Genomic DNA, 23,103 nt, shown 5'->3' with positions numbered 1-23,103 from the left:
AGGCACACTGATTTGTAAAACTGGTGCTGAAACAATGATGACACTGAGCGCACCGTGATTCACTGACCTGCAGGAAAAGCAGAAGGCGGCGAACAGAGAACGGGACACCAATATTTGAGCAACGGGGGAGCATAGACAGTTGGGTTAGTTTCTTTTGGAATAATTTTCATCCCTGGCACAGTGGATAAAAGTAAAATAAAATACTAAAAAAGCCAGCAAGTAGAAGTAAAACGTCCGTCTTTATTCAGGGTTCTTCCTTAAAAGCCTTCACGGTGGCAGACAAACCGTGAACATATCAAAAATATGAAATATTGCACAAACAGAGGGGGGTCCCAAGCATGGCTGACGCGTTTCTGATCTATCGATCCTTACTCATAGCCTGTAGATCCTCAAATGAGGCACCCTTATATACTCCAGGGCTTATTCCCCATTCACACAGGAAGGGGAGGGACAGGTCCACATCACATGTGCGCGTGATTAAAACAAAAACATGGGACCAAACACAGATAAATTATTCGGAGACATATCAGTAATGTAATATTAAATCTGTTTTGCTATTTAGACCATAAAGATAAATCCACATGATTTCCCTATTGTGGAGGGATCGAATATGGTCACCTCCCCTTTTATTTAGCTTCACCTTCTCAATGCCTGAGAACCTGAGGGAAGTGGTGTCTGAATTATGACATATTAGAAAATGTTTAGATACGTTAGAAATGTTCGAGCTTAAAGGGCCAGCAGCATGTCTAATGTGCTCTTGCATGCGTTTTTTAAGGGACCTTTTGGTGGAACCCACATATGTTAAGTGACATTGTGTGCACATGATTTTATATACAACAAAAGTGCTATCACAGTTTATAAAGTTGTGAATGACATGGCATTTGCCATCCACGTACCTTCTATTTTCTGGCATTTTTCGGCAAAGGGACATACCACACACCGCGATTTACCGCACTTGTGGAAGCCCTTGGTGCCAATCCACTGGGTGGTAACACTAGCCGTGTCCACCATACTGGGAACAAGGAGATTGGATAGAGTAGGTGCCCGCCTCGCTGCAAATCTCACACCAGACTTTATAATCTCCCCTACCGTGGGATCTGTTGATAGCAAAGGTAAGTGTTTAATTACAATGCGTTTGATGTCATTAAATTCTGGACTGTACGTGGTGACAAATGTAGGACAATCTTGTGATTCAGTTGGTTGCTTACTTGTAAAAAGGGATTTTCGATCCATAGGATCCACTCTCGACCGAGCTTTTTTCAAGAGCCATCCAGGGTAACCTCGAGCCGCCAGGCGTGTGCATGCTGCATCAGCTTCCCTGCGGTACACCTCGGCGGAAGAACTGTTCCGCTTAATTCGTATAAGTTCACCTACTGGTATGGCTCTTACTGTTTGTTTGGAATGGCATGAATTCGCCCTTCGGATGGTATTGCCTGATATCTTTTTTCTGTAAGGATCAACCTCAATTTTATTTGTATCAGGGTTGCCACGTAATATGACATCCAAAAAGGGGGTTTCACTTTTACACCATGTGTGGGTAATCGTAAGATTGAACCGATTATTATTGATATGTCATGAATGCATCAACGGTCAGATGGTCAGACGACCAAATGATGACCACATCGGATACATACCTCCCATACCATGCGAGGCATGTGGAAAATGGATTAGTGTCAGAAAAACTGCTCCTCCCACCAAAAAACAAAAAGCTTAGCCCGAGCTGGTGATGACTTTGCTCCCATTGAAGCACCCGTGCGCTGCAAATAAAAATTGTTACCAAACATAAAATAATTGTATTTTAACACAAAATCTACCACCTCAATAATGTAATGTCTCAAATCCACAGAATATTTAGAAAATCTCATCAGTATATCCGAGATAGCTGATAATGCCAGGTTTTTCGGAATACTGGAATAGAGCGATTCAATGTCGCAAGTAAGCCACGACAGAGAATCGCTCCATGTGAATTCATCCATGATTTTTAGCAAGTGCTTAGTGTCCTTGATATAACTTGGGCATTGCATAACCAGAGGTTGCAGTACTGAATCCAACCACTCGCATAGGTGCTCGTTATGGGATCCGATCCCCGCCACGATCGGACGCATCGGGGGCGGGAATCGGTCCTTATGCAGCTTGGGTAGCGAGTGGAAGATAGGAATAATTGGAGCAGGCACGAAAATATAATCCACTTCTTTTTGGGTCAAAATAGATCTGGCTTTCCCCTCTTCCAACAGAGTCAACAGTTCTTTTTTAAAAGGTTCAGTGGGATCCCCACAAAGTTTAAGGTAAGTTTTATCATCAGATAGTAGATTTTCATTTAAATTGATATACAGTCCCGTGTCCATACATACTACGGAGCCGCCTTTATCGGCGGATCGGATCGTCAAATTTTTGTTTTTCTTTAATTTCTTTATGGCAGCAGCCTCCTTTTTATTCAAATTAGGACGAGTTGTATTGGACATTACTTTTGATTGTAGATTAACCAAATCTTTCATGATAAGGTCCTGGAACCAATCAAAAATTGCTGGTCTGGTCTGTATGGGGTAAAAATTTTGGTTTTTAGTGGAGAAGGTATGTGCAGTATTCACTTCATCACAAATTGATATCCCACTATTTTCAAGGAGACAGAGATCTCTAAAAGCAATTTGTTCTGCTAAAGTATGCATTAGTGGTAAATCAGGGTTTATAGAAAGTTGAGGTGGGTCCGATGGTTCATCAGCATTTTCCACAAAAAAATGTTTCTTAACTGTTAAAGTTCTCACAAATTTATTTATATCCAAAATTGTCCGATAAACATCAAAATGATGTGTAGGAGAGAAACCCAGTCCTTTCCACAGGACTGAGGTTTCTTCATCTGTAATGATTTGTGCAGAAATGTTAATGACTTGAAAATCCTCTTTTATTACTTTTTCCGTTTGTCCTTGTTACGCTCCGAAGCTCTTCTTCCTATGTTTTCTGCCACCGCGCCTTCCTCGTTTTTTTGACTGTCTTCTCGCATTGCGATTCTTGTGAGTGTTCACATATTGCGGTTCTGAGTCCACGCTAGTGTCCGTGGTATCTGAACAATCTGAATTTTCAGTAAACTCCTGGTCAGAAGAACTAAATTCACATGGAGCGATTCTCTGTCGTGGCTTACTTGCGACATTGAATCGCTCTATTCCAGTATTCCGAAAAACCTGGCATTATCAGCTATCTCGGATATACTGATGAGATTTTCTAAATATTCTGTGGATTTGAGACATTACATTATTGAGGTGGTAGATTTTGTGTTAAAACACAATTATTTTATGTTTGGTAACAATTTTTATTTGCAGCGCACGGTGCTTCAATGGGAGCAAAGTCATCACCAGCTCGGGCTAAGCTTTTTGTTTTTTGGTGGGAGGAGCAGTTTATTTTTTCTGACACCAATCCATTTTCCACATGCCTCGCATGGTATGGGAGGTATGTAGACGATGTGGTCATCATTTGGTCATCCGACCATCTGACCGTTGATGCATTCATGACATATATCAATAATAATCAGTTCAATCTTAAAGGGGTATTCCAGGCAAAAACTTTTTTATATATATCAACTGGCTCCAGAAAGTTAAACAGATTTGTAAATTACTTCTATTAAAAAATCTTAACCCTTTCAGTACTTATGAGCTTGTAAAGTTAAGGTTGTTATTTTCTGTCTAAGTGCTCTCTGATGACACCTGTCTCGGGAAACGCCCAGTTTAGAAGAGGTTTGCTATGGGGATTTGCTTCTAAACTGGGCGTTGCCCGAGACAGGTGTCATCAGAGAGGACTTAGACAGAAAAAAACAACCTTAACTTCAGAAGGTCATAAGTACTGAAAGGATTAAGATTTTTTAATAGAAGTAATTTACAAATCTATTTAACTTTCTGGAGCCAGTTGATATATATAAAAAAAAGTTTTGGCCCGGAATACCCCTTTAAGTCCCAGGATGCCCTTGGTCCTAGTGGGGTAAAAGGTCAAAAGATTAAAATATATAAACTAAGAAGACACTGTGAAGTACGGGGATATACTCGGCAGGCCTGGAGAAATATTTTTCTAAAAGATGTTTTTATGTACTTGATGTATTTCTAGGTGTATATTAATATATATATATATATATATATATATATATATATATATATATATATATATTTATATATATGTCAAAGAAGAAAGCCGCACTCCTAAAGCGTGAGTAGGTGCCTCCAGCTAGGATCCGGGTCCAGGATTCTGCATATGTAGTTCCAAGGAAAATGCTGTGGCACTCAAGGTATGGTGAAAAAATGAAAACTATTTATTCATCCCAAATGTGCAAAGAGCAACGTTTCAATGGTCTCACACCATCATTATCAAGTGGCATTTTTTCACCATACCTTGAGTGCCACAGCATTTTCCTTGGAACTACGTATGCAGAATCCTGGACACGGACCCTAACTGGAGGCACCTACTCACGCTTGGAACTATATATATATATATATATATATATATATATATATATATATATATATATATATATATATATATATATAGATATATATATATATATATATATACACACAAATCAAAAAATATGTTGCAGTCTCTTGTAAAACCTTTTTTATTGGACTAACAGAATTTTATAGAGACAAGCTTTCAGGAGTCCTCCCTTTATCAAGTCCAATAGTCAAGGACTAATGATCAAAGGACTTTATAAATTATCAGGGAGGAATCCCAAAAGTTTGTCTCTACAAAATTCTGTTAGTCCAATAAAAAAAGGTATTACAATCTGCATCACTGGACTAATATGGCTACTCACATTTACTATACAGATATACACATACCTGAAGATGGTTTAGAACCCTGTGATGTCACACATGCTTGTGATGATGTCACCGTAAGCTGTACAAGGAGGTGCGCGCCGGCTGCAGTCTCTTCAGTGTGTTTTGCATTCACAACCTGTGGTGCAAAGTGTTTGTTAGAGAGTTTCTATTTGCGATAGAGAATTCAAGATTTTGACCGTTCCTTGTCTGAAGAGAGAACCACAAGGTAAGTCTCAGCCTCTTCTATTCATACATACACAGGGCTTTTTGTTTGACAGTTTTTTTTTATTGCTGTTGCTTTTTTTTTTTTTAGCAAAAAAAACCAAGAAATTAATTTCCAAAAGAAATAACAAAAGTTATATTTCTCATAGCATTGTGACAATACTTGGCTTAGGCATTAAACATAATAAAACGCACAGATAGTATCATGACCAGAGCTTTTTCTTGCAAAACTGCTAAAATGCAATTATGCCCAAAAAAGCCCCCAAGAAAAAGAGTCCTAATTCATGAAGTTCTAAAAGATATAAGTCTATGAGAAAGATTTGGTGGTGTAGTAAAAGAATAACAGAAAGATTAGGGCAGAAATATAATATTATATAATAGAATTCTGTGTGTACTAACAATAGAAATACTCCGGGTACTCCGAAAGGGAAAATTTTCAAATCAACTAGTGGCAGAAAGTCATATAGGGAACGGATAGATCCCAATGAGGTGGGGTAGGTTCATTATTAGTAAATGTATATAGCGGGATAGCCCAATTGTATCTACAGTATGAAGTTCACATGGCCCAGTGACCATACAGCCAAGCCCTTATAATCCACCATTACTGGGACAGATTCAGGGTTATCAGATATTACTAGGACCGGACAGGTTTAGGGTTATCAGATATTACTAGGACCGGACAGGTTCAGGGTTATCAGATATTACTAGGACCGGACAGGTTCAGGTTTATCAGATATTACTAGGACCGGACAGGTTCAGGGTTATCAGATATTACTAGGACCGGAGAGGTTCAGGGTTATCAGATATTACTAGGAACGGACAGGTTCAGGGTTATCAGATATTACTAGGACCGGACAGGTTCAGGGTTATCAGATATTACTAGGACCGGACAGGTTCAGGGTTATCAGATATTACTAGGACTGGACAGGTTCAGAGTTATCAGATATTACTAGGACCGGACAGGTTTAGGGTTATCAGATATTACTAGGACCGGACAGGTTCAGGGTTATCAGATATTACTAGGACCGGACAGGTTCAGGGTTATCAGATATTACTAGGACCGGACAGGTTCAGGGTTATCAGATATTACTAGGACCGGACAGGTTCAGGGTTATCAGATATTACTAGGACCGGACAGGTTCAGGGTTATCAGATATTACTAGGACCGGACAGGTTCAGGGTTATCAGATATTACTAGGACCGGACAGGTTCAGGGTTATCAGATATTACTAGGACCGGACAGGTTCAGGGTTATCAGACATTGGTAACCTCAGGGAAGATGTCTCCATATAAAACACTTATAGAGAAGCGTCTTCTTCTGAGGCTGCGATGGTCTTAGTGTTATCTTGTGGTTCTGTGCTGGACATTTCTGCTCTGTATGAAGGATCTATTGTATAATGACAGGAATGATGACATGCTGTCTAATGTGTTCACTTATCTCTCTCTCTCTAGTGTTTTCAGGCTCTGACCTGTGACCATGGCCTCTCCACAAGACCCATTGCTGAAGGAGGAGGAAGAAGCAATGGAGGACCAAAGTGATATGGATGTAGAAAAGGGCGATATCCCTGAAAGGCAGAACCTGCCATCTCTAAGCGTGATGTCCACCGCACGTTCCATCATCACCGTAGTGATCCTCGCCTTTGTTAATTTGCTCATCTATGCAAATCGCTCCAGCGTGGCGGGGGTGCTGCCTTATATACAGAAAGCATATGACACCAATGCTAGTCTGTCCGGATTATTGAATACATTGTTCATTGGAAGCTACGTGCTGGTCGCACCAATTGCCGGATATTTGGGCGACCACTGTAATAAGAAATATACTGTTTGCGCAGGAGTCATCGTTTGGCTGAGCATGACACTTACCCTGTCATTCATCCCTGACGGGTACTTCCTGCTCTTCCTGCTGACGAGTGGACTGGTTGGAGCCGGAGAGGCGACTTTCTGCACCATCGCCCCCTCCATCATTGCAGACCTTTTTACAAGTGACCAGCGGACCCGCATGCTGAACGTGTTTTACTCCGTCATACCTGTAGGCTGCGGACTAGGATACATCATCGGGCCCAAAGTGACTGATGCAGCAAGGGGCGATTGGCACTGGGCATTTCGGGTCACCCCTGGCCTGGGCCTCATAGCTGTGGCTTTGATGATTTTGGTCACAAAGGAGCTTCTAAGAACGACTACAAACGGGAAGAAGAACAACAAATCCCAGAAGTTTGCCAAATGGGCGACAGATCTGAAAAAACTATTTAAAAATCGAAGCTTCATGTTAACCACCATGGGATCGACGGCTGTATCCTTCATAGTGGGAGCCATAGGTGTATGGGGTCCGTCATACCTGACCCACGCACGAACACTCCTACAAGAGAAGGACACTTGCCGTGCTGAACCGTGTGACAATCACGACATCCTAATATTTGGTGTGGTTACAGTCGTTTCCGGCATTCTGGGAGTTGTAGCAGGGACGGAGATAAGTAAAAGATATCGCAAATCCAACCCACGGGCGGACCCGCTTGTGTGTGGATGCGCGATGATGCTCTCCGCCCCTTTTCTTCTGTTGGCATTGACTTTTGGCAACATCAGCCTCGTTGCCACCAACATCTTCATCTTCATCGGAGAGACGCTTCTGTCAGTAAATTTCACCCTCATATCTGACATTATACTAAAAGTAGTAACTCCGTGGAGGAGATCTTCAGCCCTGGCCGTGCAGATGACAATCTATCACCTCCTAGGTGACGCCGGCAGCCCGTACCTCATCGGCCTGATATCTGACACCTACGAACGAGGATATGCCAAATCCCCTCTTCTGAAATACCGCAGCCTGGAGTATGCCCTCATGACCTGCACCATAATGGCAGTCATCGGAGGGGCCTTCTTCATGGCCACGGCCCTATATATAGAGAGGGACGAAAAAGAAGCAGAGATGGAATCAGAACCTCCGTCATCCTCCTCCTCCTCACTGCTTCCTGCCGATGAGGACCGCGCTTCAGACTGAGGAAAAGTCATTGCTTACCTTTATCTCGTTTACTTCATTAAAAAAAAATTAAGAAAAAAATAACTGCATTTGTTCTATGTTCCACTTTACCCCTTATTCTCTACCCAGGGGCGGACACAGACAGCAGAGGGCCCTTGTGCAAAGAATGTGCCTGTGCCCCCCCCCCCCAACATCAATTGTTCAGCACCCCCCCTCCATGTGTTACTTACTCAGGTGGACCCCCATATGTCACTTGCTGTATAAGTTTCTAATTATTTATTAAGGCCTCCCATATGCCGCAGCTCATTCAAGCCCCCCACATTAGGTAGCATAGATTCCCAACATTAGGTAGCATAGATTCCCCACATTAGGTAGCATAGTTTCCTCACATTAGGTAGCATAGTTTCCCCACATTAGGAAGCATAGATTCCCTACATTAGGTAGCAGTTTCCCGACATTAGGTAGCATAGTTTCCCCACATTAGGTAGCACAGATTTCCCACATTAGGTAGCATAGTTTCCCCACATTAGGTAGCATAGTTTCCCCACAATAGGTAGCACAGATTCCCCACATTAGGTAACATAGTTTCCCCACATTATGTAGCATAGTTTCCCCACATTAGGTAGCACAGATTCCCCACATCAGGTAAAATAGTTTCCCCACATTAGGTAACATAGTTTCCCCACATTAGGTAGCATAGTTTCCCCACATTAGGTAGCACAGATTCCCCACATTAGGTAACATAGTTTCCCCACATTAGGTAGCATAGCTTCCCCACATTAGGTAGCATACTTTCCCCACATTAGGTAGCATAGTTTCCCCACATTAGGTAGCACAGATTCCCCACATTAGGTAACATAGTTTCCCCACATTAGGTAGCATAGTTTCCCCACATTAGGTAGCACAGATTCCCCACATTAGGTAACATAGTTTCCCCACATTAGGTAGCATAGCTTCCCCACATTAGGTAGCATACTTTCCCCACATTAGGTAGCATAGTTTCCCCACATTAGGTAGCACAGATTCCCCACATTAGGTAACATAGTTTCCCCACATTAGGTAGCATAGATTTCTCACATTAGGTAGCCATAGCCCCCCTAAACACACAGACAGACACAGACACACACAGAGACACACTTACCTGCCCTGCACAGCGCTTCTCCTCACCGGCAGCGGCCTGACGAGTGACGTCACTGACGTCCTCCTGAGCGGGTCTGCAGAACTACGTCACTTGTGCGACGTCCCTCGTCAGACCCCGGTCGGCCGGAGGCAGACTCACTGTCTAAAGTGCCCGCTGCGCTATTATACCCCGCAGCTGCTTTAGAACAGTCAGCAGCGGCGGCGCCAACCCTACCATGAACCTACTAGGCGCAAAATGCCGCCCCTGAAAAGTGCCACCTGGGACTTATGGTCCCACCGGGTCCCATGGTAGAGCCGAACAGAGGCGGCTCTAGACTTTGTGAGGCCTTAGGCGAAACTTGAACATGAGGCCCTGCTTTATTATCTGCTGAAATTACATGGTGGTCCGGCTGTGAGTGTTACGCCGAGCGCTCCGGGTCCCCGCTCCTCCCCGGAGCGCTCGCTACACTCTCCTCACTGCAGCGCTCCGGTCAGATCCACTGACCCGGGGCGCTGCGATACCGCCTCCAGCCGGGATGCGATTCGCGATGCGGGTAGCGCCCGCTCGCGATGCGCACCCCGGCTCCCGTACCTGACTCGCTCTCCGTCGGTCCTGTCCCGGCGCGCGCGGCCCCGCTCCCTAGGGCGCGCGCGCGCCGGGTCTTTGCGATTTAAAGGGCCACTGTGCCGCTGATTGGCGCAGTGGTTCCAATTAGTATGTTCACCTGTGCACTTCCCTATATCACCTCACTTCCCCTGCACTCCCTTGCCGGATCTTGTTGCCATCGTGCCAGTGAAAGCGTTTCCTTGTATGTTCCTAGCCTGTGTTCCAGACCTCCTGCCGTTGCCCCTGACTACGATCCTTGCTGCCTGCCCCGACCTTCTGCTACGTCCGACCTTGCTTCTGTCTACTCCCTTGTACCGCGCCTATCTTCAGCAGCCAGAGAGGTTGAGCCGTTGCTAGTGGATACGACCTGGTCACTACCGCCGCAGCAAGACCATCCCGCTTTGCGGCGGGCTCTGGTGAAAACCAGTAGTGACTTAGAACCGATCCACTAGCACGGTCCACGCCAATCCCTCTCTGGCACAGAGGATCCACTACCTGCCAGCCGGCATCGTGACAGTAGATCCGGCCATGGATCCCGCTGAAGTTCCTCTGCCAGTTGTCGCTGACCTCACCACGGTGGTCGCCCAGCAGTCACAACAGATAGCGCAACAAGGCCAACAGCTGTCTCAACTGACCGTGATGCTACAGCAGCTACTACCACAGCTTCAGCAATCATCTCCTCCGCCAGCTCCTGCACCTCCTCCGCAGCGAGTGGCCGCTTCTGGTCTAAGACTATCCTTGCCGGATAAATTTGATGGGGACTCTAAGTTTTGCCGTGGCTTTCTTTCCCAATGTTCCCTGCACTTGGAGATGATGTCGGACCAGTTTCCCACGGAAAGGTCTAAGGTGGCTTTCGTAGTCAGCCTTCTGTCTGGAAAAGCCCTGTCTTGGGCCACACCGCTCTGGGACCGCAATGACCCCGTCACTGCCTCTGTACACTCCTTCTTCTCGGAAATTCGAAGTGTCTTTGAGGAACCTGCCCGAGCCTCTTCTGCTGAGACTGCCCTGTTGAACCTGGTCCAGGGTAATTCTTCCGTTGGCGAGTATGCCGTACAATTCCGTACTCTTGCTTCAGAATTATCCTGGAATAATGAGGCCCTCTGCGCGACCTTTAAAAAAGGCCTATCCAGCAACATTAAAGATGTTCTGGCCGCACGAGAAATCCCTGCTAACCTACATGAACTCATTCACCTAGCCACTCGCATTGACATGCATTTTTCCGAAAGGCGTCAGGAGCTCCGCCAGGATATGGACTCTGTTCGCACGAGGCGTTTCTTCTCCCCGGCTCCTCTCTCCTCTGGTCCCCTGCAATCTGTTCCTGTGCCTCCCGCCGTGGAGGCTATGCAGGTCGACCGGTCTCGCCTGACACCTCAAGAGAGGACACGACGCCGCATGGAGAATCTCTGCCTGTACTGTGCCAGTACCGAACACTTCCTGAAGGATTGTCCTATCCGTCCTCCCCGCCTGGAAAGACGTACGCTGACTCCGCACAAAGGTGAGACAGTCCTTGATGTCTACTCTGCTTCTCCACGTCTTACTGTGCCTGTGCGGATATCTGCCTCTGCCTTCTCCTTCTCTACTATGGCCTTCCTGGACTCCGGATCTGCAGGAAATTTTATTTTGGCCTCCCTCGTCAACAGGTTCAACATCCCGGTGACCAGTCTCGCCAGACCCCTCTACATCAATTGTGTAAACAATGAAAGATTGGACTGTTCCATACGTTTCCGCACGGAGCCCCTTCTAATGTGCATCGGATCTCATCACGAGAGGATTGAACTTTTGGTCCTCCCCAATTGCACTTCCGAAATTCTCCTTGGACTTCCCTGGCTTCAACTTCATTCCCCAACCCTGGATTGGTCCACTGGGGAGATCAAGAGTTGGGGGCCCTCTTGTTCCAAGGACTGCCTAAGACCGGTTCCCAGTAACCCTTGCCGTGACTCTGTGGTTCCTCCTGTAACCGGCCTCCCTAAGGCCTATATGGACTTTGCGGATGTTTTTTGCAAAAAACAAGCTGAGACTCTACCTCCTCACAGGCCTTATGATTGTCCTATCGACCTCCTCCCGGGCACTACTCCACCCCGGGGCAGAATTTATCCTCTGTCCGCCCCAGAGACTCTTGCCATGTCTGAATACGTCCAGGAAAATTTAAAAAAGGGCTTTATCCGTAAATCCTCCTCTCCTGCCGGAGCCGGATTTTTCTTTGTGTCCAAAAAAGATGGCTCTCTACGTCCTTGCATTGACTACCGCGGTCTTAATAAAATCACGGTTAAGAACCGCTACCCCCTACCCCTCATCTCTGAACTCTTTGATCGCCTCCAAGGTGCCCACATCTTTACCAAACTGGACTTAAGAGGGGCTTATAATCTCATCCGCATCAGAGAGGGGGATGAATGGAAAACGGCATTTAACACCAGAGATGGACACTTTGAGTATCTGGTCATGCCCTTTGGCCTGTGCAACGCCCCTGCCGTCTTCCAAGACTTTGTTAATGAAATTTATCGTGATCTCTTATACTCCTGTGTTGTTGTATATCTGGACGATATCCTGATTTTTTCTGCCAATCTAGAAGAACACCGCCAGCATGTCCGTATGGTTCTTCAGAGACTTCGTGATAATCAACTCTATGCCAAAATAGAGAAATGTCTGTTTGAATGCCAATCTCTTCCTTTCCTAGGATACTTGGTCTCTGGCCAGGGACTACAAATGGATCCAGACAAACTCTCTGCCGTTTTAGATTGGCCACGCCCCTCCGGACTCCGTGCTATCCAACGTTTTTTGGGGTTCGCCAATTATTACAGGCAATTTATTCCACATTTTTCTACCGTTGTGGCTCCTATCGTGGCTTTAACCAAAAAAAATGCCGATCCCAAGTCTTGGCCTCCTCAAGCGGAAGACGCCTTTAAACGGCTCAAGTCTGCCTTTTCTTCGGCTCCTGTGCTCTCCAGACCTGACCCATCTAAACCCTTCCTATTGGAGGTTGATGCCTCCTCAGTGGGAGCTGGAGCTGTCCTTCTACAAAAAAATTCTTCCGGGCATGCTGTTACTTGTGGTTTTTTTCTAGGACCTTCTCTCCGGCGGAGAGGAACTACTCCATCGGGGATCGAGAGCTTCTAGCCATTAAATTAGCACTTGAGGAATGGAGGCATCTGCTGGAGGGATCAAGATTTCCAGTTATTATTTACACCGACCACAAGAACCTCTCCTACCTCCAGTCTGCCCAACGGCTGAATCCTCGCCAGGCCAGGTGGTCCCTGTTCTTTGCCCGATTTAATTTTGAAATTCACTTTCGGCCTGCCGATAAGAACATTAGGGCCGATGCTCTCTCTCGTTCCTCGGATGCTTCTGAAGTTGAACTCTCTCCGCAACACATCATTCCTCCTGACTGCCTGATTTCCACTTCTCCAGCCTCCATCAGGCAAACTCCTCCAGGAAAGACCTTCGTTTCTCCACGCCAACGCCTCGGAATCCTCAAATGGGGTCACTCCTCCCATCTCGCAGGTCATGCAGGCATCAAGAAATCTGTGCAACTCATCTCTCGCTTCTATTGGTGGCCGACTCTGGAGACGGATGTTGTAGACTTTGTGCGAGCCTGCACTATCTGTGCCCGGGATAAGACTCCTCGCCAGAAGCCCGCTGGTTTTCTTCATCCTCTGCCTGTCCCCGAACAGCCTTGGTCTCTGATTGGTATGGATTTTATTACTGACTTACCCCCATCCCGTGGCAACACTGTTATTTGGGTGGTCGTTGATCGATTCTCCAAAATGGCACATTTCATCCCTCTTCCTGGTCTTCCTTCAGCGCCTCAGTTGGCTAAACAATTTTTTGTACACATTTTTCGTCTTCACGGGTTGCCTACGCAGATCGTCTCGGATAGAGGCGTCCAATTCGTGTCTAAATTCTGGAGGGCTCTCTGTAAACAACTCAAGATTAAATTAAATTTTTCTTCTGCATATCATCCTCAATCCAATGGACAAGTAGAAAGAATTAACCAGGTCTTGGGTGATTATTTACGACATTTTGTTTCCTCCCGCCAGGATGACTGGGCAGATCTTCTACCATGGGCCGAATTCTCGTATAACTTCAGAGTCTCTGAATCTTCCTCCAAATCCCCATTTTTCGTGGTGTACGGCCGTCACCCTCTTCCCCCCCTCCCTACCCCCTTGCCCTCTGGTCTGCCCGCTGTGGATGAAATTTCTCGTGATCTTTCCATCATATGGAGAGAGACCCAAAATTCTCTCTTACAGGCTTCATCACGCATGAAGAAGTTCGCGGATAAGAAAAGAAGAGCTCCTCCCATTTTTTCCCCTGGAGACAAGGTATGGCTCTCCGCTAAATATGTCCGCTTCCGTGTCCCTAGCTACAAGTTGGGACCACGCTATCTTGGTCCTTTCAAAATTTTGTGCCAGATTAATCCTGTCTCTTACAAACTTCTTCTTCCTCCTTCTCTTCGTATTCCTAATGCCTTTCACGTTTCTCTTCTTAAACCACTTATCATCAACCGTTTCTCTCCCAAATCTGTTCCCCCCACTCCTGTTTCCGGCTCCTCGGACATCTTCTCCGTCAAAGAGATTCTGGCATCAAAAAAGGTCAGAGGGAAAACTTTTTTTTTAGTTGATTGGGAGGGTTGTGGTCCAGAAGAGAGATCCTGGGAACCTGAGGACAATATCCTAGACAAAAGTCTGCTCCTCAGGTTCTCAGGCTCTAAGAAGAGGGGGAGACCCAAGGGGGGGGGGTACTGTTACGCCGAGCGCTCCGGGTCCCCGCTCCTCCCCGGAGCGCTCGCTACACTCTCCTCACTGCAGCGCTCCGGTCAGATCCACTGACCCGGGGCGCTGCGATACCGCCTCCAGCCGGGATGCGATTCGCGATGCGGGTAGCGCCCGCTCGCGATGCGCACCCCGGCTCCCGTACCTGACTCGCTCTCCGTCGGTCCTGTCCCGGCGCGCGCGGCCCCGCTCCCTAGGGCGCGCGCGCGCCGGGTCTTTGCGATTTAAAGGGCCACTGCGCCGCTGATTGGCGCAGTGGTTCCAATTAGTATGTTCACCTGTGCACTTCCCTATATCACCTCACTTCCCCTGCACTCCCTTGCCGGATCTTGTTGCCATCGTGCCAGTGAAAGCGTTTCCTTGTATGTTCCTAGCCTGTGTTCCAGACCTCCTGCCGTTGCCCCTGACTACGATCCTTGCTGCCTGCCCCGACCTTCTGCTACGTCCGACCTTGCTTCTGTCTACTCCCTTGTACCGCGCCTATCTTCAGCAGCCAGAGAGGTTGAGCCGTTGCTAGTGGATACGACCTGGTCACTACCGCCGCAGCAAGACCATCCCGCTTTGCGGCGGGCTCTGGTGAAAACCAGTAGTGACTTAGAACCGATCCACTAGCACGGTCCACGCCAATCCCTCTCTGGCACAGAGGATCCACTACCTGCCAGCCGGCATCGTGACAGTGAGATGGTTATACTGTGACATCACTGTGTATTATCCCTATACTGTGACATCACTGTGTATTATCTCTGTACTGTGCCGTCACTCTGTCTATTATCCCTGTAATGTGACATCACTGTGTATTAACTCTGTACTGTGCCATCACTGTGTATTATCCCTGTACTGTGACGTCACTGTGTATTATCTCTGTACTGTGCCATCACTCTGTGTATTATCCCTGTACTGTGACATCACTGTGTATATTATCCCTGTACTGTGACATCACTGTGTATATTATCCCTTTACTGTGACATCACTGTGTGTATTATCCCTGTACTGTGACATCACTGTGTATATTATCCCTGTACTGTGACATCACTGTGTGTATTATCCCTGTACTGTGACATCACTGTGTATATTATCCCTGTACTGTGACATCACTGTGTGTATTATCCCTGTACTGTGACCTCACTGTGTGTATTATCCCTGTACTGTGACATCACAGTGTGTATTATCTCTGTACTGTGACATCACTGTGTGTATTATCCCTGTACTGTGACATCACTCTGTATTATCCCTGTACTGTGGCATCACTCTGTATATTATCCCTGTACTGTGACATCACTCTGTATATTATCCCTGTACTGTGACATCACTGTGTATTATTCCTGTACTGTGACATCACTGTGTATTATTCCTGTACTGTGACATCACTGTGTATTATTCCTGTACTGTGACATCACTGTGTATTATCCCTGTACTGTGACATCACTGTGTATTATCCCTGTACTGTGACGTCACTGTGTATTATCCCTGTACTATGACATCACTGTGTATATTATCCCTCCCTGTACTGTGACATCACTGTGTGTATTATCTCTGTACTGTGACATCACTGTGTATTATCCCTGTACTGTGACATCACTGTGTGTATTATCTCTGTACTGTGACATCACTGTGTGTATTATCTCTGTACTGTGACATCACTGTGTGTATTATCCCTGTACTGTGACATCACTGTGTATTATCCCTGTACTGTGACATCACTGTGTATTATCCCTGTACTGTGACATCACTGTGTATATTATCCCTGTACTGTGACATCACTGTGTATATTTTCCCTGTACTGTGACATCAATGTGTGTATTATCCCTGTACTGTGACATCACTCTGTGTATTATCCCTGTACTGTGACATCACTGTGTATATTATCTCTGAACTATAACATCACTGTGTGTTATCTCTATACTGCAACATCACTGTTGATACTTACACTGCACTGTGACATCACTGTATATATTAATACCCTAATGCCACTGTACATATTTACCTTGCACTGCGAGTGACAATACAGGGTAAATATGCACAGTGACATCACAGTTCATGTAATATAAACAGTAATGTCTCTGTACAGGGACAATAAACAGTTTTGCCACTACAGGGTTAATAAACGCAGTGTTGTCACAGTAGAGGGTAACTATACAGTGATGTCATTGTACTGGGAAAATATACACAGTGAAGTCAGCATTCAAGAATAATAAACTGTGATGTCACTATAGGGTTGTTATACACAGTGACATCAAATTACAGGATGAAGCACAGTGATGTCACAGTTTATTATGAAGCACAGTGATGTCACAGTTTATTATGAAGCACAGTGATGTCACAGTTTATTATGAAGCCCAGTGATGTCACAGTTTATTATGAAGCCCAGTGATGTCACAGTTTATTATGAAGCCCAGTGATGTCACAGTTTATTATGAAGCCCAGTGATGTCACAGTTTATTATGAAGCCCAGTGATGTCACAGTTTATTATGAAGCCCAGTGATGTCAGTTTATTATGAAGCACAGTGATGTCACAGTTCATTATGAAGCACAGTGATGTCACAGTTCATTATGAAGCACAGTGATGCCACAGTTCATTATGAAGCACAGTGATGTCACAGTTTATTATGAAGCAGTGATGTCACAGTTTATTATGAAGCACAGTGATGTCAGTTTATTATGAAGCACAGTGATGTCACAGTTTATTATGAAGCACAGTGATGTCACAGTTTATTATGAAGCACAGTGATGTCAGTTTATTATGAAGCACAGTGATGTCACAGTTTATTATGAAGCACAGTGATGTCACAGTTCATTATGAAGCACAGTGATGTCACAGTTTATTATGAAGCACAGTGATGTCAGTTTATTATGAAGCACAGTGATGTCACAGTTTATTATGAAGCACAGTGATGTCACAGTTTATTATGAAGCACAGTGATGTCACAGTTTATTATGAAGCACAGTGATGTCAGTTTATTATGAAGCACAGTGATGTCACAGTTTATTATGAAGCACAGTGATGTCAGTTTATTATGAAGCACAGTGACGTCACAGTTTATTATGAAGCACAGTGACGTCACAGTTTATTATGAAGCACAGTGACGTCACAGTTTATTATGAAGCACAGTGACGTCACAGTTTATTATGAAGCACAGTGACGTCACAGTTTATTATGAAGCACAGTGACGTCACAGTTTATTATGAAGCACAGTGATGTCACAGTTTATTATGAAGCACAGTGATGTCACAGTTTATTATGAAGCACAGTGATGTCAGTTTATTATGAAGCACAGTGATGTCGCAGTTTATTATGAAGCACAGTGATGTCGCAGTTCATTATGAAGCACAGTGATGTCACAGTTTATTATGAAGCACAGGGATGTCACAGTTTATTATGAAGCACAGTGATGTCACAGTTTATTATGAAGCACAGTGATGTCATAGTTTATTATGAAGCACAGTGATGTCACAGTTTATTATGAAGCACAGTGATGTCACAGAGACTACAGAATGTACAACTGTACGTATGATGAAGATGGCGGGATGCTATCGAAACGTCACACATACATGGGGGAATAAAACACTTTGTTTTTCCACCTTATCTGGGAGTGCCGCTGGATCTTTAGTTTTGTAGTTAGATAGATAGATAGACAGATAATAGATATGAGATAGATAGATAGATAGATAGATAGATATGAGATAGATAGATAGCACAGTGATGTCACAGTTCATTATGAAGCACAGTGATGCCACAGTTCATTATGAAGCACAGTGATGTCACAGTTTATTATGAAGCAGTGATGTCACAGTTTATTATGAAGCACAGTGATGTCAGTTTATTATGAAGCACAGTGATGTCACAGTTTATTATGAAGCACAGTGATGTCACAGTTTATTATGAAGCACAGTGATGTCACAGTTCATTATGAAGCACAGATAGATGATATATAGATAGATAGACAGATAATAGATATGAGATAGATAGATAGATAGATAGATAGATAGATATGAGATAGATAGATCAGTGTATCCCAACCAGGGGGCCTCTAGCTATTCCAAAACAACAACTCCCAGCATGTCTTTGGCTTCATAAGCATACTGGGAGTTGTAGTTTTGCAACAGCTGGAGGCCCCCTGGTTGGGAAACACTGATCTATCTATCAATCATCTATCTATCCATCTATCTCCTATCTATCATATCTATCTATATCATGTCTATCTATCATCTATCTATCTATCATCTATTAATCTATCTTTCTATCTATCTCATATCTATCTATATATCATCTATCTAGCTATCTCTCATATCTATCTATCTTTCATCTATCTCTCATCTATCTGAGAGAGATATGAGATAGATAGATAAATAGAAAGATAGATAGATACATAAATAGATGGATATAGATAGATAGATAGATAGATAGATATGAGATAGATAGATATGATATAGATAGATAGATATGAGATAGATAAATAGATAGATATGAGATAGATAGATAGATAGATATGAGATAGATATGAGATAGATAGATAGATATGAGATAGATATAAGATAGATAGATAGATATGAGATAGATAGATAGATAGATAGATATGAGATAGATAGATAGATAGATAGATAGATATGAGATAGATAGATATGAGATAGATAGATAGATATGAGATAGATGGATAGATAGATAAAAAAAAAAAAACTCCAGAAGAGCAGCACAACAAAATTAAGAAAACCAAAGCAATGGTGCACGCTGGGTGTGGACCTTGGTGAGAGGTTCACTTGTACTAGAAAAAAGCAAGAGACCCTCAGCACACAGAAAAATTAGTGCAAAAAAGGTGGAGATTTATTGCATTATCCCAGTGCACAAAAGAAGCGACGTTTCAGCGACCTCTTCAATCTCCTTGAGAACGGCGAAGAGAGGTCGCTGAAACGTCGCTTCTTTTGTGCACTGGTATAATGCAATAAATCTCCACCTTTTTTGCACTAATTTTTCTGTGTGCTGCTGGTCTCTTGATTTTTTTTTTTTTTTTTTTGGATAGATAGATAGATAATAGATAAATGATTGATATAGATCAGTGTTTCCCAACTAGGGGGGCCTCCAGCTGTTGCAAAACTACAACTCCCAGTATGCTCTTAAAGCCAAAGGAATGCTGGGAGTTGTAGTTTTGCAACAGCTGGAGGCCCCCTGGTTGGGAAACTGATCTATCTATCTCTATCATATAAATGTATCTATATCATATCCATCTATCTATATCATGTCCATCTATCTCCTATCTATCTATCTAATCTATCTATATCATATCTATCTATCATCTATCTATATCTATATCATATCTATGTATCTGTCATCTATCTATCGATCTGTCTATCATCTATCTATCCATCTATTTATGTATCTTTCTATATATCATCTCTCTATCTTTCTATCTATCTCATATCTATCTATCTATATTTTTTTTTATGTATCTATCATCCATCTACCTATCTATCTCTCATATCTATTTATCTATCTATCTCTCATCTATCTGAGTTATATAGATAGATAGATAGATAGATAGATAGATAGATAGATAGATAGATAGATAGATGTGAGATAGATAGATGTGAGATAGATAGATGTGAGATAGATAGATAGATGTGAGATAGATAGATAGATGTGAGATAGATAGATAGATATGAGATAGATAGATAGATATGAGATATATATGAGATAGATAGATAGATGCATAAATAGATGAATATAGATTGATGGATGGATAGATATGAGATAGATAGATAGGAGATAGATACATAATAGATTGATAGATAGATAGATAGATCAGTGTTTCCCAACCTGGGGGCCTCCAGCTGTTGCAAAACTACAACTCCCAGTATGCTCATAAAGCCAAAGGAATGCTGGGAGTTGTAGTTTTGCAACAGCTGGAGGCCCCCTGGTTGGGAAACACTGAACTACCTCCCACTGTCTCCTACAACTTTCCCCCTCTCCCCCAAGCAAGTTACTTACTTTAAAAGGGCAGCATGAGCAGTGGGCAGTGGGCAGGTAAGTCTTCCATACTGGTGGTGTCCGGGCCTGTATACACACAGCGGGCCTGCTCCACAAGGTCCAGCATACAGGGGAGTGAGAGAGGGGGAGGAGCTTCCTGTCTCCTCTTCCCAGTCTGCATAGCGCGGCCCCTGCGTGGTGACAGGGCTGCAGGCTGAAGATTTATTTTAAAAAAGGATGCCGGAGTAGATGGGGGGCGTCGGGTGCAGCGGGGGCTCGGGCCCCTTACTGGTGGCCATGAGAGCTGCTAGTGACCTACTGCTGCTAGGGGGGGCACAAGGGGGGGGGGGCAATCATGATGTAGGGGGGGCCGTGGCCCCCTCTGGCCCACTGGCTGCAGGGGTGGTTGAATGCAGCGTCCATCCGGGTGCTGTCAAACTTGCTGTGGTCCAGGTCGCCTCTGGGGCCGGACCTGGAGAGGGCAGCGGGCCCCCTCTCACGCTGGGCCCCTGTGCAGCTGAACCGGCTGCACAGGTGATATGTCCGCCCCTGATTCCTTCTCTATGAACGCATAGGCCACTCCCAAATGTCCTGCCAGGGGGGTCTCATGGGCCAACCTCAGCAGCTCTTTCCTGTACTGCCTAGGAACCACTAACTGCCTTTCTCTCTCCTGGGCCCCTAGCATGCCCTTGGAAAGGGACTCCCAGCACAAGATATCATTTTCCCAATATACCCGATGCCCATCTGTGTCAACACCTGTATGTTCAGCACGTTGTCTCAGCCCTTCAAGGGAAGGGTCACTGCGCAGAGCTTCCCGGAAATGCTCATTTCCCTCCCCCCATCTCGTGGTATCAGGGAGCACATTTCCCTCAGGTGAACTAGCATCTCCAACTTCCTCTGCTGGGGCTTGCAAGTCACACAGCTTGCCCCTTGCATCACCATCCCCCCTTCCTTTTAAAGCTGCAGCCCTGGCATGCTGCTGACGCATTACCACTGCCACCATTGGTATGCCTCCCTGGGGTTTACCTTCCTCCCCCTCAGTTCCAGACATAATAATAAAGGCATCATACACAGGGCTATCACTCCTTCCCTCCTCCTCCTCCTTAGGCTCACAGGATTGGGACATATCACTCACTGCTGGTCCCTCATCTTTACATGTCACCAGGGGCACACCGACCCCTACCCCTAGCCCATCTCCACTAGGTTTTGGCATTGGCAATTCATTGTCACTATATTTTACAATACATCCCATTTCACTTTTGGAAAACATTACTGGTTCAGTCACAGGTAAACATTTATCAATCCCCTGCACTCCCTCCCAGTTACCACAGTTCACAGTGTCTCCTAAAGTCTTGCACAGTACCTCAGAATGAACAGGGCTCTCTCCTAGCCCATCTGGCGTGCAGGTAGTGTCCTCTGGAGCATAATGACAGAGCATCCGACCCAAATCATTCCCCAACAGAACATTAAGAGGGATGTCCTCAGAGACCCCCACCTCCCGCAAACCTTTGCCTGTACCCCAATCCAGGTACACACGGGCCATGGGCGCAGCAGGCCGCACACCTCCAATTCCTTTTAAAGCCATGGTTCTTCCAGGGATGATGTCCTCTGTATCCACCACTTCAGGCCACACCAAGGTAAAAGAGGCTCCCGAATCTCGCAAACCCACTGTCACCCGGTCACCCACAGTTACACTCTGCAGGTTATCCGCTCTTTTCTCCACCACTCCGGACACCAGAAGAACGGCTGTGTGTCCTCCAGCTACTGGTGGAGAATTCTTTTTGTTGGGGCAAGTGGCACTCAGGTGCCCAATATTGTTGCATCTGTAACATCGGCGGTGTCGCCCTGACCCAATGTGGCTCCTGTTGCTTTTGGTGCTGATGGCAAGAAGTTTACGGCTGGCTTGGTGCTGCTGGTGGTGCTCTGTGGGTGTGTGGCTCCCCTCCAGGTACTTGCTCCAGCTTGTGCAGATCCACGCTTTGCTGCTGGTGCCCGGTTGTTGGCAAAGTCGTCTCCAAGTTCTGCTGCTTCCGTTGCTGTCTTGGGCTTGCGGTCCAATATCCATTCTCTTGCTTCAAAACTCTGTGTTTGGAGAAACTGATCCAGGACCATCAAGTCCTCCAGGGCCTCATAGGTAGTAAAGAAGGACGCAAGTCCAAAACGGACGTAGGGGTGGACGTCTCTCTGTTGTACTTTTTGCTCGCACATGTAGGTACTTTGCTGCTGTGATCCTGTGCTTTTACCTTGCTTTAGCACCTTATGCTTATATTTTTGCACTTTATCTGGATACAGCACTTTATTACCATTGATATGCTGCTATGTAAGAACTCTAGAACTATTTTGTAATATTTCACATGAGTAGCCCCTACATGAGAGATGTTCCATATTTGTCAGACGCCATTCCTGTTTTTATTGTAATTTTTAAACAATAAAGATTATTTGCATTCATTTTGTTGTCTGCCACAGTTGTTGTATTATATAGGTTGGTGCCCGGTTGTTGGCAAAGTCGTCTCCAAGTTCTGCTGCTTCCATTGCTGTCTTGGGCTTGCGGTCCAATATCCACTCTCTGGTTTCAAAGCTCCGTGTTTGGAGAAACTGATCCAGGACCATCAAGTCCTCCAGGGCCTCATAGGTAGTAACTTGTAGGCCCCCAGTCCATAGC

General features: G+C 45.0%; 1 protein-coding gene across 1 annotated transcript; it reads left to right on the top strand.

The window, feature by feature from the left end:
• The first annotated feature begins 1,096 nt into the window (after positions 1–1,096).
• LOC130272643 (protein spinster homolog 1-like) lies at positions 1,097–8,141 on the top strand. The gene is made up of 3 exons (XM_056518476.1): positions 1,097–1,376; positions 4,806–5,022; positions 6,471–8,141. The coding sequence occupies exon 3, from the start codon at positions 6,496–6,498 to the stop codon at positions 8,008–8,010; it is 1,515 nt and encodes a 504-aa protein (XP_056374451.1). The 5' UTR covers positions 1,097–1,376; positions 4,806–5,022; positions 6,471–6,495; the 3' UTR covers positions 8,011–8,141.
• The last annotated feature ends 14,962 nt before the right edge of the window (positions 8,142–23,103 follow it).

This window comes from Hyla sarda, chromosome 5 (genome assembly GCF_029499605.1).
Source record: "Hyla sarda isolate aHylSar1 chromosome 5, aHylSar1.hap1, whole genome shotgun sequence".
Taxonomy (NCBI): Eukaryota; Metazoa; Chordata; class Amphibia; order Anura; family Hylidae; genus Hyla; species Hyla sarda.
This window is presented reverse-complemented; position numbering and strand designations above follow the sequence as displayed.